Source organism: Triturus cristatus, chromosome 6 (assembly GCF_964204655.1).
Source record: "Triturus cristatus chromosome 6, aTriCri1.1, whole genome shotgun sequence".
NCBI classification, from domain to species: domain Eukaryota; kingdom Metazoa; phylum Chordata; class Amphibia; order Caudata; family Salamandridae; genus Triturus; species Triturus cristatus.
This window is the reverse complement of record NC_140589.1, coordinates 562,151,128-562,179,014: the sequence shown is the minus strand read 5'-3', so window position 1 is coordinate 562,179,014 and position 27,887 is coordinate 562,151,128. Positions and strand designations below refer to the sequence as shown.

Here is a 27,887-nt window from a genome sequence, read left to right as displayed (position 1 = left end):
ATAACCTCTCTCTCGCCACAGCACGCCGAAGTCGTGTACAACTCCGAATGCATAACGTGAGTCAGTGTATACATTAACTTTCTTATTCGTGGCTTGAATACAGGCTTGTGTTAGAGCAATAAGTTCTGCTGCTTGGGCTGACAAAGTATCTATACAATTTGTCTCAATAACTTCAGTGTCTGTTGTGACTGCATACGCGGCCACTAAATCTCCTGTACTTGTTCTCATGCACGATCCGTCTACATACAACGTCAGGTCTGGATCTAACAATGGAACGTCTGTCAAGTCTTGTCTAGGTTTCGTCTTTATTTCAATGATTTCAACACAATCATGAGCTAGTGGGTCTGTTCCAATTACAGGTAATAGTGTAGCAGGATTCAATGTATTACACCGTCGGATCTCTATGTGTGGTTGAAACAATGTCAGTTCATAACCGGTAAGTCTTGCTATGGTCAAGTGTTGTGTTTGTGTTCGGTTCACAAGAACCTCTACTGCATGTGGTACTTGTACTGTCAATGGATGTCCTAACACTATGGCATCGCTTTGTCTGATTGCTAAAGCTGTCGCTGCCACTGATTTCAGGCATGCAGGCAAAGCCTGAGCTACGGGATCTAATGTACTGGAAAAATAAGCACATGGCTTGCGTGATCCTGCTTGATCCTGAGTGAGTACTGACAAGGCAGTACCTTCGCGTTCTGTGACAAAGAGTGTAAAATGTTTGCTATAACATGGTGTTGCTAAAACAGGTGCTTGACATAAAGCTTCCTTTAGGCTTTCAAAAGCTTGTGTATGTTCCTGAGTCCAAGGGAGAACAGTCGATGTGGCTGCCTCCTGTGTGGTTAACTGAATGAGTGGTTTTGCTAGAAATGCGTACTGAGGGATCCACTGCCTACAATATGAAGTGAGGCCTATGAAAGCCCGCACCTCCTTTTGTGTCTGGGGTATTGACATGTTAGCAATTAACTGGATGCGATCTGGTGTAAGCTGCCTTCCCTCCTTGGACAGCGAGTGACCAAGATAAATAACTCGCTGGACACAGAATTGCAGCTTAGAAGGAGACACCTTGTGCCCCTTGTCGGCTAGAAAATGTAAAACTGTCAGAGAAGCCTTTTCACATTCAGGTTCGCTTCTCGCGGTGATCAGCAGATCATCGACATATTGAAGCAGTGCAGTATTGACTGGCATGTGGATACTGTCAAGTTCTCTTTTCAGTGCTTGGCTGTAGATGCTGGGGCTTTCTGTGAATCCTTGGGGAGCGCGTGAGAATTTAAAGCTGCGCCCATTTAAACTGAATCCGAACAAATATTGGCTTTCCGGATCTATTGGGACGCTGAAAAAGGCATTCTTGAGATCAATTACAGTAAAGAATGTTGCTTCGGAATCAATTGCTGTCAATAATGATGATATATCAGGGACCACAGGAAATTGTGGTACAATGCACTTGTTTAGTTCACGCAAATCAATAACCAATCGGTATACTGGTGGGGCAGTAGGATCAGTTCGTTTAAGAATCGGAATTATCGGTGAATTACATACATTGGAGTCTGTTTCTACAACTACTCCCTGGGCAATTAGCTCATCAATGATTTTCAGCAAAGCCACTACAGCATCATGCGGTAACTTGTATTGTCGCATTCGTGGTAGTACCACTCCTGCTTTCAATGTGACTCGGTATGGTGTAATGTTCATGCAGCCAACATCCGTAGGGCCTTGTGCCCATAGATGTACTGGTAAAGTCTGTAGTCGGGGATCCATGTCCCTAGACACATAGTGACCTTTAAAATCACGTAAAAACAACCTTACTCCTTCCGGAGAACAACATATTATGGCTCCTAGTGCTTTCAGAGTTTTAATTCCTAACAGATTTTCTGGGCATGATTTAGTAAGCAATAAATCTGTAGTTCGTGTCAAAGGTCCTATCGTAAGTGGGAGAGGCTGTGATACTTCATTAACAATAGGTTTTCCTGAAAAACCAAGGGAAACATTTTGAGAGCCTGAGAGGGGTGCCCCTGGAACTTCACTACGTTTTATAGTTGTTCGACTTGCCCCTGTATCGAGTAAGAATTTTCTATCTTGACCTAATAATTCACTATGTACATACGGTCCTTCTTGATCTACAGGAATCTCGATAAGCGGTAAGTCAACTTCCCTCTCTAGGCTTGTTCATGCGTAACGCTGATACTCAGGATATTCATACTGTGCAGTCTGATACATTTGTCGTGTTGTGGTTTGTGTGGCAGTAGCAGGCAACGGTGGTGCAGCTGGCACAAACTGTATGGGCTGCTGTGAGGCTGGCATGGACTGTTGCTGAACTGGCATGGACTGTTGCTGAACTGGCATGGACTGTCCATGCTGCATAGCTCCTTGTTCATTCTGATCTTGTCTAACTAATCGTGGTCTCTCTTTTGCAATACCTGTAGCTATATTACGTTTCAGGACTGGACAATCGTGTACATAATGGCCTAGTTGTTTACAGTAATTGCAGGTTCCTTTTACAGGAACTGCAGAATCACCAGAATGTGTCACACCCTTTTTGTGACCATCTGCTGGTACTGTCTGAGAAACTAGCATTTTCATTTTTGTATCCTTCATGCGTCTATGCTCGTGTTCTTGTTCATCCCTAATTCTATTGTGATGATACTGTAACATTTGTAGCATTTGTGACGGAGTGTTACTTTGCCAGGTACTCTCGAATTTTAATATTCTATTCTTCACTGGAGGCAATGCATTTTCCACTAATTTTGTCACAAATAAATGTGGATATGAGTCACTACTTGCTTTTATACCACTGTTTATACCAAAACATTTTTCAAATCGAGCATAATAATCGCTTGTGTCTTCATCTTGCTTTTGTTTGCAGGCTGTAATTGCACCCCAATCTTCCTTTTTTGTAGTTAATAAACGTGGCAGTACCTGTACTAGTAAACCTGGTAACAGTTTAACTTTATCCCCGAGCCCTGAACCTGCAGTTCGGGCCCTTTCTTCCTCTGCTAATGCTGTCCAGTCTATTTTTTGGTCTCCCACTTCCCACTCTTTTTCTTTCAGTTTTTCATAAATGCCAGCAGGCAAAAGCACCTTTAATATCGTCATAATATCAGGAAAGGTGTACTCTCCCATTAGTAACATGTCTTTAATTTCTCGGTGGAAACCCGCTGGGTCTTTGTCATGACTAGGTACTACTTTCTTCATTTCTAATAATTCCATTTTTGATATGGGTGTGTAAACAAATACACGGTGAAACTCATTGTCTTCGCCTTTTATTGGGTGCACTTCTCGTAAGGGATTTTGTCTATCCATATAGTACGGCGTTCTTTCTCTGCGGGGCAGCGAGAGAGAATCCGGACCTACAAAAAGGACATACTGTTTACGTGACACTAATATCTCTTTAATTAGCTTGTTACTAGAACCTCTCCATCTGTTCGTGAGTAGTTCCGTTAATATATCAGGTAAAGGACCAGGGTCAGCATGTTGGCTCTTATATAATATAAGGAGTTGCTGAATCATATAGATTCCAGCTAAACGTTGTTCATCTGCACTGAGATTAAAAAACGTGTGTGCTACGGTCTCATCACCGTATTTTTCAGGACTGTCAATCCAGTGAACAGCTGATCTGGCTAATTCTTGCTCATCCATGGAATCGAGGAGGTGGTAACCCCTTCGTTCTCGTAGTATTTTATCTGCGGCTTGAAACAAATGTTCAGGAGACTTCAGATTTATTACAGGCGTCGGATACGTTCTGCTATTATTTGGGCATACAGAGTGTATGGGATCAGAAAAACATCTAGCATTATCACAGGATCTTCCTCTGCCTACATAGGCTATGGTCTCTGACTGTCTTGCGGAATTCCCTGATTCGGACACTTCATCTTGCTCGAACTCGTCTGTTCCCAATCTTTCTTCATGAATACGCTCTATTTCTCTACGGATTTTTCGGCACATGGCTATTATACAATTTTGCTTATCGTGTCTCCCTTCTGATATATTCTGGCTCCATCTTGTAAGAATAAGCATTGCATTCGGGTCTACCCCCGGACGGTCTTGATTTCTGATCACACAGTTTATGAGGAAACGTAACAGTTCCCCCTGTATCTCTACTTTCTGGAATTCCATAGCTCTGTTAATACATCCTGGATCTCGTCCTGTTTGAACAAAATGATATATGTTATCTAGATGCGTAGTCATTCCTGGTAACCTTGCTAAATACTCTGCGGCTCGCCTGATACGTAATGATGCCAGGACCATTTCGTCCTCTTTACCAACCACCGGGTCATATCTACAATTTACAAGGAGTTCCTTAAGCGTACGTTCACTTACAAATTTAGGTGTACGTGAATGCGCTGACTCTTGAAAGACAAGTTTATTTATTCTGGGTGGTGTAAAGGTACTGCTAGCACCTCCCGTGGCCCCATCTGGGGCGTCGGGTGTGAATGGGTTCGTTGAACGTGACACAGCAACTATGGGTGTCGATACCACTGTAGAATCGACTGCGGGGACAGATGCGGAAACAGATGTGCTTGCCGAAGCTTGTATCGGGACTTGCTGTTGCACGGGGTCGGATACCTGATCCTGACGTTGAACCCCTCCGCCAGACGGTCTATGTGGTGTGGCGTTAGCATACTCGGGAGCTGCGTCGTCTAGATATGAGGAAAGAAAAACATCTTCTGCGGTTCTGGGATGCCCTTTTTGATGTACCTTAATTGGAAATAATGGGGGTGGCAAGTCTTTTGGCATCCCTGGAACAGCCTTAGGTAGTCCTTCGGCTAGAAGGGGATACATACCATTCATAAGAGCATTTCTTTGTCTATTTACTTGTTCTGATTTCACTCGGATACCTTCCTCAATTAATAGATTTTCTTGAACTTTATTTGAACTTTCTTTACTCCTCTCTTCTTGTCTACGTGCTTTTTCTGTACGTCTATGAGATTCTTTACGCCATAACTCAACAGCGTCTTTCTGTGACTGTCTGACTTTTCTTTTCCATAACTCTTCCTCCACTTTCATGATGCACTCTGCATCCCAGGTTCCCGCTGCGGGCCACCTTTGACTTTCCGGCAATCCCTTGGTATAATCTACCCATAGATCAAGAAACAATATGGCATCTAAGCCATGCTTGTGGTACATAAAATGCCCTGGAGTGTCCCTAGGAGGAATAGGAACTGCTTCTTCAAGCACCCCTTTTCTGGTAGTAATCTGTCTTAACTTCGAGAAGAGCGGCATATTGACAACTGATCTGATACTTACTCTTGAATTCACTTAATACGAAAAACACAATAATGAACAGTGAACAATGAACAATCATTCATACCACAATATGCAAGACATTTGAACACTTTAAACATTAAACATTAAACATTTTAACAATGACCGACAATGGTGACAGTCTGCCTAACTAATCACCACGCTGAATTCTTGACAATAACTGAATACTTCGGAATACTTGATATACTGCTAAACAGTACATATACACTGCTAAACAGTGCAGACCGGATTTGTGTACCCAAATCCGTCTTGACCGGCACAACCTATGTGCGCGTCAACACGCCTCCTCGGCGATGGTACTCACCGAGTAGCTCCTTGAAACGGAAGGCCTCAGAGAATGGACAGGACTCGATGACTGCGGACAGCGGACCCTCTGGACATCGGGATTTCGAAAAACCTGGTGGGCCTCTGTATACCTCGGATCTTGCTCTCTCAGCTAGGCTCTGGTCGGGATACTTCGCACTTCTCACCGCCTCGTCTGGGTTGATCGCAGCCTCAGTCGCCCCCGCTTGACCGGAGGGAGCTTTACAGGAAATCCTGCTGGTACGCGTTTATGGTCCGTCCAGCTGTGGCAGGAGACCGGGCCTGCAACGCACCGCCGGCGCGTGAGATGAGAAAGTGTCCCTGTTCGGGCGCCATTATGTGGTAAATATTCTTTTCACCTAAACTGAATTTCATACGGAATCTTTAAAATAAAGTAAAATAGCTCAGAATAACAAGAGGCAGAATCCGTGGTATAAGAGTTTTTCTAATGGGCTTTATTCCATCCAAAATGGCCGACTCGAGTCGCGGCCTTCAGGTTCCGTCACCACGAGGGTTCAGGAAGTGAAGTACAATACTTTATTGACAAGAAGTAACTTTTATAGGTCATACATTTACAATGAAACGAATGCAAAAAGGCGTAACAATTGATAAGATAAATTAACATAGTGATACGTAATCGAAACTAGGCGTAATAAGGAGCAAAAAGAAACATGATTGGCTCTGATTATCTTACATAGGTGGATCTATACGATAATACTTAACATAGATGCGCGCGCAGCAGCATGACGTGTGATTGACGTGCAACTAGGGGGTGAAGGGGACTTGACATTTAGCTCTACATGTGGAGACGAGAAGTCTGGGGGGTCAAGTCAACCTAATCCCAAATCATATCTAACATCCTATGTTTAGAGAACTATGTTATCCACAAGGAAGGACTCTCGGACAGAATCTATTCTATACTAACTGTATGTGCGTGTACAAGCGTCTAAGTGCCTATATGAGATGCGAGGGGCAGAAAACTTTCCATGGCAACAGGGCTATGAATCACTTGCAAGAGGACGGAAAGGCTGAGTCCTTTGCTTGTGAGCTAAAGCAAATGTTTACCTAAATCACTAGACAGGAATGCATCGGCTGAAGAGCAAAATAGATAATTCGAAGGTGAAATACAGCTTCTTGGCAGGCAGGCGAAAACTGGCCGAGGCAGGCACCGTTAGCTGCACAGGGAGTAGGACAAAGTTCATGGATACAGATGCGAGCTCAAGCTGAAACTGTCAGAGACAGAGAGCAGGGAAAGGCTTTGAGGAAAGAATCGGGCCTACTTGCCTGAACTGTAAAAATGGAGTAACTTAGCCATATAAAGTCGGTGGCTTTTCATACTTAGGAATTGAATATCCAGCCCATTGATGGCGGATCTGACAGAGAACATGTCGACGGTAGACACACATATGTTTGCGTCTTGGAAACTGGAACTGGAGGGAACATACATGTATTTGTAACATGCATATAGAACCGTTGGGGTCCAAGATAGGGGACATAACTGATCAGGAAAATCCACATTTCCACAATACTCTTGTGTGACTCTGAGACCTACAAGATCTTCCTTGAAGGGAACATGCATCACCTCAGTCCCTCTAGCAGGCAGAAAACCAGACTGACCAGGGTGATGATGAAATTTAAATCAACATAAAATTGTAGGTGGATGTCTCGTTTTTAGTACCACCTAAGGCAAAATACGGGCAAATAAACGACAGGGAGAAAACTGGCAGAAACCTAGAGGCTCAGGGACATTATTTTGAGGAGCGACATCATCAAAGCTTCTTCATGAGGTTTAAGCACAACCATGAGTAGTGAAGCTCATGGGTCCTGTGTGGTGCTATTAAGAGCCAATCGGAGAAGGCATGTTGCTCAGTGACAAGGATGCCATTTTGGTATAGGTTTTACGGATGTCAGTACACTATTTTGTTAGCATGGGTATTTTTCTATTTAAAAGATTTCATTGTTATTTAAGTTACAAACATGACAAAACAGAAAAATTCCAATAAAATTATTTCAACCAAACCTTGTGACAAAAAGCATAAAACATACAGACTCCCCAATTTTTTTTTGGAATGGGTATGTTGAAAAAGTCCAGCCGTTGTAGAGAAAAACAGTTCTCTTTGCCAAGTCAACCTAACAATCGCCAACAATAGGCATTCTACAATGTTTACTTGATGACGTCGGCAGGGCTTGTGAGATCTTTCTGACATCATTCACCCGATAGACCCTTCAATATCCATATTGTTTCTACAAAAGTGCAGAATGCGCCTTTTGAATTTGGATACTATTTCTCCTGCCAAAATTGCTCATTAAAGCGAAAAGAAAAAAACAAAACATCCCTAGTCTGGTGAGTTTGTCCGATATCTTAATGCTGGTGCTCAGCCTTTAAGCATCCAATCAGGGCTGCTGCGAATCCCTATTGTCCAGCCCCACAGTGGTCAACAGATGCAAGGATACGTTTTTTTTTTTGTAGCAGCGCAAATGCTAAAAGAGCAGAAAAACGCACCGTGTTGCAGCACAGCAGAGGCTCTCAAAATATTTGTGACCACTCAGCCTGATAGAATGAACCCAGAACAGTTTATTATTTCTGGTACAGCGTACACAATTTACTTCTGTGCCCCTTACTTCAGCCGCAACAGAAAATGGTGCCGAAAATCGGCTTGTGCCCCGAGTGTAACCTAACATGGCTGACTCAAAGGCACAGTTACCAAATATCACTACGTAGCACAGGACTATGCATTTAGAAGCAACACCTTGAAACTGCAAAACATCAACAGGAATTTCACATCCACCTCATCAGGTTGGCAATATTTCCTAATAAAGTACAGCTAGCTACCAAAGTGTGGGAAAGACAAATATGTATGCGACGTTTATAAAGTGGTATAAAGGACCAGCACGCATGCCCTGAAGAAGCTTTTTTTCAGAGACGAATGTGCATTTATCCCTATTATACACAATTAACCGCTGCAATTGATGTAAGCACAAAACCCCCGAAAAAGGCTTAGAGCTGCCTGGTAGATATGGAGCAGGCTCCTGCGCCAACAGAGCGTCATAAAAAAGTGACGCACCTGTGGCGCAAGTGCTTTATAAATAAGCCCCTGAATGTCCAGAACTGGTTTCTCAAACAATGAACATTTCTACACAATTACTACTTGGCAAACTCAAAAAGAGCTTTTATACAGCAGCACTGGTAATACAACTCAAAAGTGAGCTTAATTTCATTGGCAAATTTGATACCCGTTTTCTCCCTCGTTTTATAGCAATTTGTAACAGGACAGAGGCATCGGTAAGACTACAACATACAAACAATATACAGATATGTATGCCCAGCAGTTTTTCTGCGTGTGACTCGCTTACGTTTCTGAGAGGAGGGCGTGCTCTGCGTTATCTCTTCCCATCCACTGTAATACGGCTCTGAATCGTATAGCACTTTCAGCTGGGAAAATACATAATGTTCCTGCCCAAAAAGAATCTGTTGACATAGAAAACATGTATTTATGTACATTATGTAACATCTGTTGTGGACTTATACACTACTAAATGTCAGAAGTACTTACACATATTCTTGATTATACTTAAAAATGTTGAAAAAACGGATGTCTTGTCACTCAATAAAGGGTTAAACCTGCACATCAGGGAGTGCGCGTGGAGATATTATGACGTCAGTCTGCTGCGTCACATTTTGAAAAGCGAATCATCTATTGATGTCTACTCACCACTGGAGACGGGTGCATGTGGAAAGCTTCGGGGGCATCTAACGAATACTGTGGGATCGCCTCCAGAGCCTGCACCAAGGTAGACATCTGCACGTCAGGGGTAAAGAAAGCTGCAGGAACCTTATATTTCACTGTAAACAAAACGACAACGGGGCACTGCTATAAATGGTTGTTACAGCGAATGGGTACATACATCTCACGAGCATGTGACTGAGCAGGGAGGGGCCTGCCTTCCATTTTGTGACATGTATGATCATGGACAATTTCCCTATCTCTGCAGACTCCTTTACCATAATGGCTTCCTTTTGATGGTTTCAAGTTGCTTCAATGAGGGTCTCAAGAATCGCAAGGGGGTTCAAGTCCATTTTCGGGCTCTTCACATGCATATCAATGTGCACCTGGGGCACAAAGATCCACTGATATCCCCAACACCACCCGAAAAGCTAGCGGCACCAGGTGCAGCTTCCAAACCTACTCCTGGGAAGGTGAGGACTTTTAACACGGTCTGCCATTGTGTCTGTACGAAGCTCACGATAACTAACTTATGAATGAGAGTCAAGGTAATAGAAACGTAAAGAAAACTGAAAAGAGCACATAGAAAGCAAGATGTTACTTTATATATTATTATCTTGGTTTCAATGTATATGCACTTGAATGACTGAGGAGTGTGAATGTGCACTGCACTTGAGACGAAATCTGAGGCAGATTTATAAGTATTGTTTGCATCTAAGTGTGAAATTAATCTATACAGGAATACATTTATTATATTCCTAATGTAGAACATGAGGATAGAAATAAATATGAAATAGATGGTGCATTTCTGCGTGCTGATGTGATCCCTGTTGTCTCAACGAAGGAAGTTATGTGTAAAATATCGTGGGTAAATGATTTTTGTACACTGGTTTGTTAACCACAAATTTAACACAAACACAAATTATGATATAATGAGACGTTTGAAGGTACCTGGTATCATCCTATAGGCATATGTCAGGCACCCTTAACAGATGCTTTCAAAGCCCCCTTGAGAGACTGCATGGTACACACAGATCCTATTATCGACAATAGTACACATTCAGGTCCAACCAAATAGTAGATACCCATCCAAAATTCACTGTGGTGCTGTTAGATTAAAAGCCACTGAACGCCATCTGATGGTAATTGGTGCAGCATTATTGCCCTCTATATGGAAAGATATATCCACAAATGAAAGATGTCCCTGGACTATCTAAATTAAAAGGTTAAGATGTTTTCACTCTGGTATACCTTGGACTGCATATACAGGCTACATAGAGTCGCAGGCCATACCTTGGGTACAGGGCCTTTAATGATCATCGGTAGGACTCTTAGTAGTGTGCTGTAATGCAATAGAAGACTCTGGGAAAAGCAAGAGGAAGCTCTGTTCTGCTTTGATATCATGACATTGTGTGAGGTTGTGGTGCATCGTGGAATCAGACATTCTATCTTCAAAGACATGAGAAAACATATCATCTGGGATCCCTTTTAAAAAACACTCTACACACACACACACACACACTCAAATTCCAGGAGCAAAACTAGCAAAACCCTCCAATTTGATGCTTTTTTAATATCTCCAGGATAAATTGACAATGTATTTTGGAACGTACAGCATCACAGAGATGGACAAGCAGGAGAGTATAAGCTAAGAGCGAGAACATTGAATTCCCCTGTATTTATAAGCATGCCCACAAGCAAAATATTCATCTGTAGTAGATTCCATTATATCACTATTTAGGGTCATTATCTGCTTCCCCCTTCACAGTACCTAAAACCTTTCCTTGGCATATTTTCACATACAATCATTTTCATGTGGAGCAATAGGCACGGGCCATGGTCTGAGGCAGTATAAACCCTGACCCACAATGATGCTACTTAGGGATTACTCCTCTTCAGCGCTAAAAGGGTGATTCAAATTTTATTTCAATCACATTTTGGGTATCTTGTTGAAACTGAAAATAAGAGCATTTTAGATAAATTGAACTTGGTGGTGTTTAACAGAGTAGGACATTACCTACTTGATAATAGGTTGAAATCCTCAGCAAGTTCACTAGCACTTTCTGCTCAATATTACCACAATTCTTACTGATCTGAAAACATGTGTTAGTCGGTTTTTGATAACCAGTTGCTTGGTCTGCAGAAGTGGTTACAAGCACATACGTTCCTGAGAGCTCTCTTACATTTTGTCAGTTCACATTCCTTCTTCGCGGTGCCAGGGCTAATCCAGTAATCAATAATGGAAGTAAGGCTTGTCGCGTCACAATCATCAGTCACGTTGCGGCCATAGATAATCTGTGAGGGTACAAAATCTGATTAGAAAACTCAGTCCATTCCTAAAATCACACATTATATGAAACCTAAATTACCGAATGAAGACATACCTGGTTTTCGCTGAAAATCAGTAGTAAGAGTTGCAATTTAAAGCAACAAACCCTCCAATTTCACGGTACGCTATTGGTAGGACTTTTAACCACTTACAAACCAGTTATATGAACCCACTTGGGTAACATTCTATCTGTGGATGGTCACCTCATTGATAACTATGAACATAAATTAAAATATGCACAGCCCGAGTTCGTGCTCACTATGACTATAGATTAAGTTTAATTCTGAAATCTATACTTGGTTATTCTGCATGCTATAACTCTTGTTTGAGGTTGGCAGAACAGTTAGGCGCCAGTTTCTGCAACAGCTTTTGTTCTGGAGCAATGCAGAAACATGTGCGTTGTCCACAGAAGACCTGCCCAGCAGCTAGTACAGTTTTGATAGTAGAATAATCAGTTACCTTAAACAGAGGCAACAGCGAATAATGTTGCAAAACCCATTCTATACACAAACTATATGACTACACCAGTAGACCTCCACCCTTGGATTAGACTGATTACTTTCAATGCAAATACTCTCAAGGAGTAAGGTACTCACAAGCCTATTTCAAATAGAACAGCATTGCTACATAGAGCTTTTGATTTTGTTTTGGGAGAAGATGAGCATGTTATATTTTTTCATGAGCAATTATTATGAGAGAATGTCTCTTTTGATGTTCAATGTCCACTTCTCTCAAAAACCGCTGTGAAGAGAGTAGTTGATTTTCTCTCAGAAAACGTTCAGCTGCTTCTCAAGGGAGTCATAAGCCAAGCTGAGCTCCGTTTGCAATATTTTCAACATTGTTGTCAACACTCTATTCTGTGCATATTTGTTGGCCATACTTGCTGTTTGTGGGCATTTTTGGTAACATTCTAGCATTCCTGGTAAAGAAGTGGGCTACTCTTGACATACTGTGGCCCTTTTTGGTGATGTTCTGGCTATCTTTGGCATACTAAATGGACCATCCTTGTGACATTGGGGGAATTCCTGGTACAAATCTGCCTATCCAAGGCATAATAGTGGTTTATCCGTGGGCATTCAAGACAACAGATTGGCTATTAATGACTTAACAGAGGCCCATTCATGGCATATTGTAGGCATTTTGTACAGCATTCCGACAATCCCTGCCATCATAGTGACCAGCACTTGCCAAATTGTGTGCTTTATTGGTGGCACACTGACTTTTGCAGACATAGGAATGCTCCTCCTTCAATATACTGAATGATTCTTGACAAAATTCACAGATTTCCCTGGCACAACAGTTGCCCAACCTACGTTTATTGTAGCCATTCACATCGTTTTGCCATTTTGTGTCAAGATGTTAGTGTAAATCGTTGCCAGGTGTTGAGAATTCCGGGTATTTATTTGATGATGATGATAAATGAGCATATACATTCTCTCTCAGTTTGTACCAGTAACAAATGTGAGTGCTTGGCAAAAATGAGAAGCTGATGAAACCCTAGTATGTGATGTAAATGACAAGACCAGTCGGGTGGGGGGTTGAAGGTTATTTATTTGAAATGAAAATGTTGTGTTTCATAGAGAAATGTTGTAGCTTCTGAAAAATGATAAGTTCACGTTTTAGACAAAATTATTTTATTCATGGAAATATACAAAGCTAAAATTCAGGTTAAAATTCATGCAGAGTTTGGGCTACATATAGCTGATTTTAATGCATTGGTACCAGAGGGCACATACTGCTTCGGTTGTTATTTAATGACTAGCTTGGAGGCAGTTCATCATGCACTCCGAGGTAGCTTTTATCATTGTTTATGCCTGAGGATTGAGCACGTAAGATTCGTGTAACCTGCCTGCTGTCATATCCTGTGATTCCTACGCAATTAAGCAATCACACTGCTGTATGAGTGTTGGACCTGGCCCTTTTGGCAGGTTCACCCTTAAACTTTTTGCAATTATCCTGGCCTTTTTCCCTATGTAGTGTTAGTAGTTTTAGGCCTCTAGGCACTTTAGCACTGTGTCCCAGTGTAAAGTGCATGCGCTATGTGTTACATGTAGTGAGACTGGCCTGCCCTCCCATAGGAATGCATGGGGGATATGTGTGTCCATGGTAGTTCCTGATGTGAGAAGAGTGCAGGGGCGAGTTTGGTATGTGTGAACTCGTGAGAATAAATGCTACGCAAGGATGTGCGCGGATTTATTATAACTATAGGAGAAGTGCCACTTCTAGAGGTTGGCATGTCTGTGTGTTGTATGATGTGAATTGCCTGTCTGGAGTTTGAGTGACAGGGCTGGGGAATTCCAGTAGCCAGGGTGAGTCTGCCCGGTGGTGAATGGAGAGATCTGCATGTAGATGGGAGGGAGGAGTTGCACCTGGGACCTGAATAGGCTGGGCCTTCCCTCCACAATGCTGGCTCCACCACCTTTGTGCGTCTGATGTCCCTGGCCTGTCCTGTGCATAGAAGAGAGGGGCTGAGCAAAACAAAGTGCTCAAGTGCTCCTGAACCAGTTGTATCTAGTTCCCCCCTTACCGGTGCTGTGTCACAAAGGGAAATGTGTGTATAAAAGAAGGGGCTGTGACCCCAAGAAAATGTTCTTGTTCTTGGACTCGAATCTGCCAGGGGCGTGCTGCTGCTGGGGGCCCAGGGGAAGGCTTGCCTCCCTGGGCCCTGCTCAGCCCCTGGATGCCTGATGGACTTCTGGGACCTTATGGGATTTATTTTCTTTGCCCCAGGACCTTTGCATGCTTCCAGCGCCTGGGAGCGCTTTAACTTAATTGGCCCCCTTTGATTTGAGAGGGAGCCTGTGCCTTGTCTTTGCAGCGCTGGGCTGCGATCTTCTGAGGGAATCCCGACGTTGGGATTCCCCCGCATTGTGTCCTGTTGCGGGTGCCCACCCCGCTTAGCCCGCTTATTTTCATTTGATTGAGCAGGTGCCCACCCTGCATCTGTGCTGTCCATTTTTGTTAACTCGTGGGTGCCCACCCCGCTCTTGTTCCGCTTGTTTTGTTCATTGATGCGCGGGTGCCCACCCCGCGACTTCGCTTGCCTCGTTGTGCGCTGGTGCCCACCCCGCGACTTTGCCATTGCTTACGTGCGCGGGTGCCCACCCCGCGACTTTGCCAGTGCTTGTTATGCACGGGTGCCCACCCCGCGACTTTGCTGCCACCGAGATTGCCATTGTAGTCCCGCCGCGGCCGCCCCGGAAGTCAGGCAAGTCCGCCTGTGACGGGAGCGGGGCCGCGGCAGGACCGGAAGGAGGAAACGGCAGCCTGGAGCCTTGCGAGGCTCCACCCTGGAAGTCCCGGTTCCTAGATGGGGGACCGGGTGAAGGATGGCGAAGGAAGAAGGCGGGGCTCCAGTGAGGAGAGCGAGCCCCGCCAGCACCGCAGCCTGATTCCGGCGGAGGGGGCACGAGGCACATTGCCAGTGCCTGCCACCCCCGCCGCATCTACAGTGAGGAGATCGCCACCGATGGAGCAGAGTCCCCCGAGAGCAGCCCGGTGAGTTAAGAAGGGCTGGGGGGCTCTGTAGGGACTTAGATTGGTGCCTGGGAAAGGCACGGTGCCAGTTCTGCTTTTAGAGCGGCCCCGGATGGCAGCGGGCCGCTCCGACCTCAAGGGGGCACAGTTGTTTCCTGAGCCTACGTGGCTCCAACGTTTGGCTAATTGTTTTCAGAGCCCTGTGAGGCTCCGACGTGGGGGCCAGTTCTTTTTAGGACATGATTTTGTTTTAGGAGCCAGCCTGCTCCACCGTGGCCATATTTGTTTCAAGGGCCAGAGGGGCCCTTGTTTGCTCCACCATGTCCGCAGATGTTTACAGCGCCAGTGCGCTCCACGTTTTGGTGGCAAGTTCTTTTTCTTGATTGTGGCCTAATTATTTCAGGAGCCTGTGTGCTCCATGGGACATGTTTATTTTCAGAGCCCGATGGCTCCAACGGTTGGCACATTTATTCCAAGGGCCAGTGAGAGCCCATGCCGCATTTTGACTTTCACAGCTGCCCAGCAAGTAGTGGGCAGCTGCACCGTTTAGGTCTTTCTTTTGCTTTGGGGGACATGCCTGAGTTAGGAGTGAGATGCACTCCTTTACCCCTGACATTCACAGCTGCGCAGCACTTAGTGCCAGCTGCAACGTTTAGGTTTTGCGCAGTGGCGCACCCTTGACCTTCGCTGCCTAGGCAGCAGCCCTGACCTGGTGGACATAGGGCATTTTAGCCCCCTTTCTGAGATGGCCAGTTGGCTAAGGGGGGATGGTTAGATCTATAGGGCGCCAGGCCCTAATGTGATTTATGTTCATGTGATTATGCCTACTGTGAGTAATGATTAGGATGTTGGTGTCCAATGCGTTAGACTTATAATGTGACTTTGGTGCTAAATATGATGTGGTGCTAGGAAATGTAATGTATGTAGTATGGTTACGCACCCTGTGTTGATACCTCTAAATGTGCATTATGATTATGAGGTTGGTTTGCATATAATGGTTTATGCTAGTGAGAGTTATTCCCTAAGATGAGTTATGCTTAGGAGGTTGGAGTTTAATGTGTTTAGACTTGTGAGAGAATGGTATAATATGGTTATGCTGATGAGGGTGGCGTACAATGCGTTTGGCGCCTAATGTAAGACTGAGCCTAATGTAGTTGATGGTACAGGCTGATGCTAAGTGCCGTGATTACCAGTAGTACTGGTTGTGTTCTATGGTTATGTTAAATTCTACCTTTACTAAGTTCACTGTGTGATGGTTCTGACAGTGGTCCATGTGGCCCTGTCAGGTGTACATAACCCCTTGTAAATATTGCCCAGTGCCAGTTGGCACAGTGTATATCGTGTGATTGCCATTCTAATGTGTTATGATCATACAAAGGCTATTTTTATATATAATCTTGAGTGGAGTTTTTTTTGTGGTGGGCCGGGGATGTTGTTGCTGGGTGCGTGCGCAAATGCTTTACACATTGCCTCCGGGATAAGCCTGACTGCTCGTGCCAAGCTACCAAGGGGGTGAGCAGGGGTTTTCTTTGGCGTGTAACTTCCTTGCCCTGACTAGAGTGGTGGTTTCTGCCTGGCTTAGGCGCACGCCTTAGCCAGCCAGAAATCCCATTTCTAACAATGAGCCTGTAAGATGTATCTAGCCTTGCCATCTATGGCCTAAGACTTTGAGATTTGAATAAAGTTAGATTTGGACACCCTGGGGCATATTTTCAAGCCCCTTGCGACACATTTACGCCGCCGTTGCATCACTTCTGTGACACAGCGGCGGCGTAAACCATGCGCCATGTTGCACCTTATTTACAACGTGACGCATCTAGGGAGATGCGTCACGTTGTAAAGCCCTGCGCCACATTAAACCTGCGCCAGGTTTAATGTATGCAGGGTGGGCGTTCCCTCCGAAAAAGCCTCGGAAAAGTGATGCAGTGAAATCAACAAGATTTCACTGAGTCACTTTTCCGATGCTGCTGCGTCAAAACCCTACGCCTGCTTGAAGCAGGCGTAAGGCGTGACACAGCATGTTAGATATGGGCAGCCACTGAGCATTGCTGGAGTTGCGTCGCTCTTGTGACACGACTCCAGCAATGCGCCGCCCTTACGCCATCAGATGCGTCACGCATCTGTTTATCCTTGCGCCACGATGCGCCGCATTGTAAATGCAGAGCATCTGTGGTGGCGCAAGGGTAAACTTGAGTGACGCATCTTGCCTGGCGCAGCCCTGCTGATATGCAGGGATGCGCCAGTCCTTGTAAATCTGCCCCCTGTCTCTTACAAGTAGATTTCCAGCCATACAATATGACTGAAAATAGTAGATTTTCAGTCATAGTATATGAATGAAAATCTACTTGGAAGGAGCAGGTTGAAACAAGCATTTGCAATGCAATAGGTCTCGCATTCACGCGAGTGTGAGCTATTGGCATTGTAATTGACAATTACTTTTATTTATGTTTTGGTTTTTAAAACATAAATAAAAGGCCTTGTCATTTACAATGCCAATAGCTCTAAATCTCGCAATTGCGAGACCTATTGCATTGCAAATGCATGTTACAAAATGTGACGTTTACTGCACACATTTTAAACATTCTGCCTCCACCAAATGACGCTGCAGGACGCCCGGGATATAACGTATGCTGTCTGCAGAGACAAAGAACTGTGGTTTGTGTGATATGCAACCCAACCCAAGCCTAGCTGAATACAGTGTGGTTTATCAGAGCCATATATTTTAGCATGCACGTTTCTGCTGCAGTCCGTAATTTGAAGCGGAGGGATGTGCCACTCAAAAATGAACGCAGATGGAAACAAACGTATACACTTCCGAAGTGCGACACAGACAAAATCGCAAACACTCTGGTACTATGTAAAGCTGAAACCAAAGGCATGTGCCTCGCCACAAAGAGAATGCCCATATGCCGTTCACGGCAAAACTACAAAGAATGCAGAACCCCAGGCTCGACAAGCGGCTCACATCTCCTCGCCTATGCAAAAAAACAAATAGTATATAAAAACCACAGAAAGAAGAGCAAGTTGGGCGCGAAGAGACTTACTCAAGTTCGGCAGAAAGGATTGGCGATAAGTTTGACGATGTCTCAAAATTAAAAGACTGCATGTCATGGGTCAATACGTGTTTTTGTTTTTTTAAATCTTAATTTATACTTGTTTTCCATCCAATATAAATATGCCAAAGCTGGTTTAAGATAGTGAGTCGATATCATAGGCTTCAATTTAAGAAACAAATATTTTATTAAAGTGATGACATCCTACTATACATAGATACTAGTAGCCACTGGGGAATACAAGTCCCTGCAGTTGTTTAACAAAGGGGATTTCTTTTTCAGCGGCTGTGTTGTGAAAAGCTAAATGCAGTCTCTCAAATTGAAGGTATCCAATGTCTGGAGCTGGACGACCCAATATCTTGTACTGTGTGGAGGGAGCATCATTATTTTTTGGGAAAAGCAAAGACCAGCAAGACAGCTAAAGCTATCTTTAGGCCAGATATAAAAAAGCAATCATAGGAGTGAACAGTTATTTTCTCTTTTAGCCTGCAATTGTACTTTCGTTGATGACATTTCTAGAAAAGAACCACTCACTTCATTGCAGTGTGTTTTGCCATTCTATGAGAAACAAAATACAGTTTTTGCTTATTTCTCAGACAGCCATCAAATAAGAAATATTCTGTATTTTTAAAAGAGCAATAATTTGGTCCCAGGGTGACAGGTGTGGTAAGATGAAGGCAAACTCTTTAAGCTTTCTCTGAGTTTTAAGTAGATTTCGTATTTCACAACTAACTCAAGCCACATCTAGGAGTGTTTTTGGGCTAAAAGATGCTGATGGATTTTCCCCCTTATCCCTAACAGAAGACATCCTGGTGAGTCTAAAACCCGGACCAGCTCGTCTGTAAGCAGATATTGCTTCTAGGTGAAATAGTCCAACCATATGTCCTCATTTTCCAAAGTAGTTTTTTATTGTAGCGTATCACTCTTGCTTTATCTTTCTAAAACGGGAGAGGAGTTGGCCTAACGGCTAGGGCGGTCAACCTCGAATCGGGGAACCGAGTTCAAGTCTCGGCAATGACGCTGAACATCCTGTGATTTTGGGCAAATCACTTAATCTCTCTGTGCCAAACAAAAATGAATGTGTCCTCATGTAGTCGCTTGTTCTCTTCCCTGGAAAGGCTGGCTCCCCTTTGACCCTGGTGACCTATCGCGTCCTTAGAGTCTGTAGGGGCTTATCTGATCCCCTACCCCCTTGTACAGATGGAGGGAGTGGGACCGGTAGAGCAGGGGGTGCGGGGAAAGCGGAAACACACAATGGAGAAGAGGGGGCTAAATAAGACAGAGAGGGAGAGGTGGACAGCGAGACAGAGACAGCACATAGAAGAAAGAACAATATACACAGAAGAAGAAATATGTGCAGACAGACAGCTGGGGAGGAAATGGAAAGAATGAGTAAAAGAAAAAAGAAGTAGAATTAATAGACAGTGGTTGGGAGAAACAGAGAGATGGAGACAGAAAGATTGAGAGAGAAAGAAATGGAGGGAAATATGAAAAAAAAGCTGCAAGTGATAGAGAGGCCAGAGAACGAGGCAGGGGAGAGCGAATGGTACAAACAAACAGAAAGTGGAACGAGAGGAAGAGGGCAATGCATGTAATGGAATACGTGGCAGGAGGGAGAGAATGGGAGAGGATGTGGTCCGTCGGCTGCGCTGCCGCCTCCTGAATGTGTAATGTAAATACGGTGCTATGTAAAGCGCTCCAATACCCTCGGGCCGAGTTGGCGCTATATAAATATGCAACAAAAAAAACAAGACAAGTCCAGCGGAGCGTGGCGCGCGCGCTTGGCGGGGGCATGGGAGCGCATTCCAGGCGGGGGAGCGGACCCTTTGAAGTTAGATTGCCAAACGGATTGCATGGCGGCACGATGCGCGTGATTGTGCGCGTGCTCGCCATGCAATCCGCTTTTCGGAGCACTTTTAAATGACCCTTACTATAGTCTCGCCTTGCGATCGCTTACGCGATAGCAAGGCGAGACCTAAAACTGAGGTGCACGTGACAATGTATAACAAGAGTTTCTTAACTGGCTAAAATACACATACCCATTTAACCAATGCTAGGGTCATTTGCTGTGAAAAATCCACAATTTGCCATATCTCTTTCTAAGCTTTCTTGAGTGAAGGGGAGGCCCAAGCCCCTGGAGATGGTAAAGCTCGCCTGCCACCTGCTGAAAGTAATGGTATATCACTGGAAACCTTCATCAGTGCCCTTCAGGACCTCTTTTAGAAAATGTATGTAAACATTTTGTTATAGAATGCACTCTTTGGCCCTGTAAGATTTGGATTTTTTCTCAGTATAGTCACCCTGCCTTCCCACCTAGCAACCCTACAGTTCAGAACCATCTACCACCCCCATCCCCCAAAACCCGTGAAGATGCCTGCAGGAAGTCATGCATGCCTTCTTCAATTGCAAGGTCAGTTCAAATTGTGTCAGCTATTTACACCAAACAATGCTTCCCGGCGGCCACTGTCTTCAAATAAAATGTGTAGGCCACTTTCAATTGTTCATCGCCACATCATATCCTACCCTGCTATATACACAGTGTTTCATGTCCTCTGGGCCACTCAGCCTCTGTCATTACTTGCTAACAAGCAGGTACTGCACCACTGATAAACATGAACATACTGTGGAAAGCAGCACTCTCTAGAAGCATCTCATCTAAAGTAGGTCCTTATTTTGTATTGTCATTGGTTGAAGTCTGCCATCTGGCCCAGGCACGTCTTATGGCATCAAACATCAGCCAGCTTGACAAAATCCACATTTGATACAGCAAAAGAGGAGCCACCATCTGGTATCTGTCATTGCATGTGAATGAGCACAGTAACTTGAGTCCACAGAGGTTCTTACTTCTGAAAGAAGGTATCTGATTGCCGTCCATGACACAGCCTGTCCTCCACTGGCCCACTCCTGCTCCTCTTTGAACTCCTGTGTCAGAAGCTGCAGACCTTCCTAAATCAAATTAGAAACATAAAGAAGGAAATTAAAAAAAAAAACATTACATTTACTCACTAATAGATTTCAACATATTCTTTAGCATCTTTCTAGAAAAAAAATAATGAAAGCTATCCGTCAGGGGTTCTCTAATTGGTTAATAAATGTTTAATTAATTTCATCTTGATGCAATTAACCACTAGTGAGCTACCTCTCAAACATGGATGGATTTTATTTAAATTACTTCTCATCACAGGAATTATGACAAGCACACACCCACCTAGGGTGCGTGCATATTTAAAGTTAATGCAGAAAGAATGTGGGAAGAATGCATATTGCTGTGCAATTGTGGCCTATTCCTTAGTCACTGAAGGAATGCAGTGCAATATTCTCCTCCTAAAGCCTGCATGCCCTGCAGAAATATTGGATAAATATGTCCTTTTTGCTTAAACACATGGGAAGGTACAAGAAACCCATCCTAGAGTTGGAAATTCAACAATAAAATCATTTACAATGGGAGTGGGTTGATGTGCTGAATAGGAGGTTGGCAGAGATAGAGAAGCTAGGAACATGAGAAAAACCCTTTGCTGGGTCTAATTCAAACAATGCTTGCACTTACTAAGATAAGGTACACCAGCTGTATTTGCACAACTATTTATTTGAACTTTACCTTCTTAGTAACACTTCACTAATTGAATAGAGTACTGCATCGGTTAAGGAGTGCCACATGCATTCATTACATGTACGCCTTGTTTCATGCTTATCTGCATCCATTTGCTCAGGTCACAGAAAACATCAATTGCTGATACATAACTGTACATACGAATGAAGGTGAAAAGGTTCTGAGGTCGAATCTCAGGTCATACAGCATGAATTTCATGACTGTCTTAAAGGAGCATACTATTAGATGCAAAAAATGTTAAGCAAATCAAATACCAAAACCATGGTGTTTGTTCAATTGCAATACGATTTTTAACAGAGATGAGGTGAGGTCGTGAGGTCGTTTACATTAACCAGGATTATCACTTATGGTCTGGAATAGTAGTTGCTGTTGTCTGTCAGTTAACGGCAAAGACAATCATCTACGCACATATGCATGAATTTGGTTAGCCACATAAAAGAACAAATGTATCGAGCTTGTGTGCAGAGTGCTGCAGCACCCTTCGACTTAGGTATCAAAAGATTTGACCACATCTCCCCTGCCATGCTAATCCTGCAGTGGCTCCCCGCTGAAGTGCGGGGGCAATTCAAAATCACTTGCATTACCCACAGAGCGCTGAACTCTTCCTCAACTTCCTATCTAAACGAGAAACTGAACATCTCCTGAGCAAACAGAAGTTCCAGAAATGCCCAATCCCTGCTCCTGGAACCCCCCCCCCCCTTCATTCGAGAAAGATACAAGAACCAGTCTTTCTTTGGTAGTGCCACTGGAATCTGGAACTCTGCCTCCCTCACTCTATCTAACCCCCTGCCTAGCAACCTTCAAACAGGACCTCAAGCTCCTCCGATTTGTCAGACATCTTGGTTAATTCACCCTCGACCTCTCCTGTGCACCCTGATCTGACTTTGTGTAACTGTGTATGTCCTCTGCCCAATTGCTGTAACTGTCTCTTGTGGTAACTTTTGTACACATCCAGTGATGTAAAAGTCCAAGTTTAACTACTATTACTGTAACCCGCTGCAACCCTGTAGCCTGTGTGTTGTAAAGCGCTCTGCTGCCTTCGGACCATGTCTGCGCTATATACCATTACAAAATAAATGAATAAATAATTAAATCAATTACTCTAGGTTTCTAGCAGGAGAAGATGACCTTTCAAGGACATTTTGAACTGCAGGGACTAGAGTCTTGCCCGAATGATTGGTGGGAGTGAGTTCCCCTGGAGAGGTCCTAGCAGGGGTAAGGAGCAGAACTTACATTTAAAACAGGGTGGTTAAAATGAAACAAGTAGGCTCTGATTTGCGGATCTTAGATTCCTGGCAGTAGGTGTAGTGGGATAGGTTATTAGTGAGGCATTCAATGGAAAGTTCATTTACTGCTTTTGTAAGGGGCTGCGTGTTTTGGGATAGCCAGTCATCTTGGTGGTGGCAGGATGAAGTGGAAGGCTCAGCATGGGCCCAAGACACTTTCTGCGGGTTTGCATTCCCTTGACCAGGGATTGCGGATCTTGGAAGCCGCACTGGGTGCTGTGAACGAAGCCTGCAAATACTGAGGCAAAATATTTTTTTTACTTATTAAACACGGAGATCCCAGGATGCTCACGTTGCTCCTTTTGGCTCCTTTCAATACTTTTTTAGCCACAGGGACTGAGTTCCACTGGCCTGTAATTGCAGCCACAGCTGCAACATTTTACCTGTAGTTGCTTCCTGCCATTCTGGGAGCTGCGGGTCCGTAAACCTAGGTTTGAAGTCTCGAACGGCGGATAGGAGAAAAAGTTCAAATTTGAATATTTTTCAAATTTTGAGTTTGTGAAAGGCCTTCGGCACTGGGTTTGTAGTCCTGTATGGATTCGATATTTTTATACTTTAATCCTAACAACCTCAAGCATTTTTTTTTAAATTGTTACATGAGTGTATCTTAACATTCATATTAACACTAATGTGGACAGTGCACACTATCAATATGATGTTTATATTACCTGCAACCCGCATTATTTCCTGTAATCCATATTACTATCTTTCACACTTTTGAACGGGCTGGTCCATAAAGATTTAAACACCTATATTTATGTTAAGATCCTTTTATTGCTTTCTAATATGGAGTTACAAACTTACCGTGAGTTCGGTGCATCCAAACTGCAGCAGGTCTCTGTAGTTCCACCCAGCAGTTATTCCAAATTCTGTCCTTAACCTTATTGCACAATGCAGGAAACACATGTTGTGCAGGATTGCTGGCCATTCAGGGCGCTTACTCAGACTAAGGACTGTAGGATCAACAAAGCGCCACGACTGGATTAATCCACCCTTTATACTCTGCAAAGCAAGACATGAGAAGATGACTGTATTTTTATAATGAAGTGTTCGCTAAAGGTGCATACTTCTCATACGGCTGGTCGAAATTTCAGTTATGCCAGTGTAATTTCACATCATTTTGGTGATTCTGTTACGCCAAATCCTGACATTTTGCTGCTAAGCCACATCACAAATTTACAAGCTATTCGCTGCACAAATTTAGTGGCTGCTTTTTGCAGTGCTTGTATTATTTGAACTTGTTTTTGCATGAAATGCGCCATTTTAAAATGGGTGAAAGGATGCAGTTCAAATAAATAAACGCAAAAATACCGGTTTTACATTTTGTGGAAATCTGCATAAATTCGCATAATGCTTACTGAAGTTTGGATAGTTCTGCAAATGCAAACTATGCACATTTCACAGACACCCTTCACTGTGACTACTTCCGTCTTAGAAGACTAAGCAGGCAAGGGAGAAGACTCATACATCATCTGTGAATACAGAGGCCCTATATTTTCCCTCCTCATCATCTCTAAGCTTCATAACTGATTACACTTTCAAATGACACCATTAATGGTTTACAAAACGAAAACATATCAATATGTTACAAATAAGCAACCTCAAATGCATCAAACTGCATACCTTTTCATGGTAGACAGTATACTGTGGAAACAAAATAAATGTTGGCACTGGGAGGGCGACCTATACTTAAACCAACCATTGGGTTTTGGTCCAGAAACATTAGGATGAGTGCAATTAACAGACCAGATCTACAGTGTTGGATGGCTAGGGTGAACAGATCTGGTGTAAAGGTTGGATGGTCCAGATACTAGATCATATCTAGAGTTCAGGATTGGTGCAGTTAGAAGACTTGACCTACAATTTAGCACGGGTAAAGTACAGTCATTATTTTCAATATTGTAAACTGCAGAGAAAATGCTTCTTGGTGAACATGCCTGCCACCGAAATATGGGCTTCCAAAATAGTTGATTCTCCTCAGGACCCAAGATTGGTGTAAGGATTTTTGACAAACTACCGGTCGTGACATTTTGCCCTCTAGTAATGAGCAATGCGTGATGCATCTATGGAGAATTTGATACCCCTGTGCTTGTAGCACCATCGTGTAGTATATGTAAAATGTCCATGTACATATGTAAAATGCCATGTTTTAATGTGAATGCACATTAATACTGACATGGACATTTTTCAGTTTAAACAACGAGTTGTGCAAGTTGATTTTTTCATGTGAACGCTGCTGTTCATTAATAATGAATAGATGTTGTTGTATTAGATGACTGATAGTGAGGTTCACACCACATAACATGTAGAAGATTAATGGGAAGAAGATATTCCAAACATTCAAGGACACATGGTTGAAAGAAGATTGTATTCTGGTGAGTAGATGGGGAGTAGGCCTGTTCCCAGGAGTGTGCTGAATCCTATTGGTCAACATGAAGAAAGAAAAACATTTAATGTTGCAATAGATAAAATGTGTTTTATATTAAAGCATGTTCCTAGCTAGTAAGGTCAGATGCGATTCTTCCACACTTTGATGCAGAGCAGACTGATTCCATTCTTCTGATTCTGAGAGGAGACTCTTTACTGAGTTTTCTTGAACATCTCTTTATGCAGTGTCTTAGTTATTCTTTGATTTGTTGTTGAATAAGCTAAGAATACTTTAAAACTTATTTTGCTAAAAACTTTATGCTTATGCTCGAGTCTCTCATCAGAAAGCTATGATGGGCATCTGTACTGATACCTTTATCCCTTTTTGCAATTATATTGACTTAGCTTCAATTATATTGACTTAGCTTAGAATAGGGACGTTTCTTTATGGAAGGTGCTTGTTACTTTTATTGTATTAATGCTAGATATTCAATTCACTAACATGATTCATTATCAAATATTGATTGAGTGTTAAACCATAAACGAAAAGTCTGACAGTGGAACCCTCAGAACCACAGCACCTGAACTGCTATCCCTCTAATATTCTGACCTCTCTATACTTCTTGGGGTTTGTGTGCACACTGAAACGCACCCACCATCACAGTGCAAATCTTCATGGGATCATAGCAATTTAAAACATAAGCACAGGTGCACCACACATCAATTACAAAAACTGAGAGAACAAATGTATAATCTGTATACAACGCAGATATGATTCAAAATTTTCCTTTTATTCCAATTTTCTATTGCTTTTAAAACATGGTCATAAACATCAGTTTTCGCAATGATACAGCCGACGCATTTCGTCCTACTAGAGGACTTCTTCAGGGCACTGATAAGTTGGACAAGTCAATCACAGCAAAGAGGAAGAGTCAAATGAATAACCAGAGCAACTGCCTATTTGTCGTTCCCCATCTAAGTCACGGTTATCTGAAATACTCAATATCAAATGTTGTTATTATTGATACTTTTCCCCTTTTATAAGGAATCTGCAAACTGATTGATATTTAAACTCAGTATCGACCGATCTAGGTGTAATCCCCTCTCGTTTTCGCATTACTCTGCGTAACCGACGGTGCCCCCTCATTGGACCCAACTGACATCCTTGCTTTCTGTATCTTTTCAATATCTATGATTTTGAGGAACGTTGCCTATACATTTGATATTGATTATTTCAGATAACCGTGACTTAGATGGGGAACGATAAATAGGCAGTTGCTCTGGTTATTCATTTGACTCTTCCACTTTGCTGTGATTGACCTCTTCAACTTATCAGTGCCCTGAAGAATTCCTCTAGTAGGACGAAACACATCGGCTGTAGCATTGTGAAAACTGATGTTTATGACCACGTTTTAAAAGCAATAGAAAATTGGAATAAAAGGAAAATTTTGAATAATGTCTGCGTTGTATACAGATTACACATTTGTTCTCTCAGTTTTTGTAATTGATGTGTGGTGCACCTGTGCTTATGTTTTGAGTGTTAAACCATATTGATAACCTTTGGAGAATAATATGCGAATATATATAATGAATAACAAAAAGATTTAATAATAAAACCCTTTAACTCAACTTGACTCTCTTTATTGACTGAACTAAAGTATTGTTAATTGGTAAAAGTTCATGATGAGATTTATCTTTGACGTCTCAGCTGACCACAAAGATCCATCGACCTGAGATGTGCGCGGGCTTCTTGCGGATGAGTAAGTGACAGACTGAACCTTGTGCCACAGCATAGCTAAGCCTGATTTCGATTTTAGGATGGGAACACTAATCAGGCCTGATTAAGGCCTACTTCACAAAGGTAAACTGACATTTCGTAGTAAACTTGCACTTTTGTGTTGGTTTACAGTTGCTGTAGTAACTTTACTACATTTTGCTATTCACAAAGTACAAGTGTAATTTTACTACTAGTAATTTTACTGGTAGTGAAATTACACTCATAGTTTGTGAATAGTAAAACGTAGTAAAGTTACCGCAGCAACTGTAAACCAACACAAAAGTGCAAGTTTACTACAAAGTGTCAGTTTACCTTTGTGAATCAGGGCCTTGTTAATTAGGAGAGGTGCATAACCAGGTCAGAATGAGAATAGGCGTGGCATCCAGAGGAGATGTATATTTCATCCAGTATTCTGGATATAGTTACCAGCATTGTAAAGCAGAACTGTGAAAACTGTTAAAGCACCAGCCTTCACTGAACCACAGAAGCTCTAATATCAGTGGATACCTTTTTTGAGGTTGTCAATTGAAAATGAATTATGATTATGTGTCCTTTCTCAGAAGTTATGTACATTGGGTTCTGCACCGTTAGCTGTGTATATATCTGGTAGATTCCTTCTCCGGAGCTCAGAAGATTTGTATCTTTTTTCCTGAATATCCCAGGAATCATTCTTTAAAAAAATACTTTGTATAAAATCTGCC

General features: G+C 43.0%; 1 protein-coding gene across 1 annotated transcript in view; it reads right to left on the bottom strand.

Moving 5' to 3' along the window:
• Positions 1-27,887, bottom strand: part of LOC146817397 (dynein axonemal heavy chain 5-like) — a 1,608,734-nt gene that overhangs the window by 66,865 nt on the left and 1,513,982 nt on the right. The window contains exons 97-101 of the mRNA XM_085609634.1: positions 23,847-24,044; positions 20,991-21,092; positions 11,471-11,582; positions 9,276-9,406; positions 8,917-9,031 (exon numbers count right to left, since the gene is read on the bottom strand). Of these exons, the coding sequence (XP_085465760.1) occupies positions 8,917-9,031; positions 9,276-9,406; positions 11,471-11,582; positions 20,991-21,092; positions 23,847-24,044 (658 nt within the window). The remainder of the gene's footprint in view (positions 1-8,916; positions 9,032-9,275; positions 9,407-11,470; positions 11,583-20,990; positions 21,093-23,846; positions 24,045-27,887) is intronic.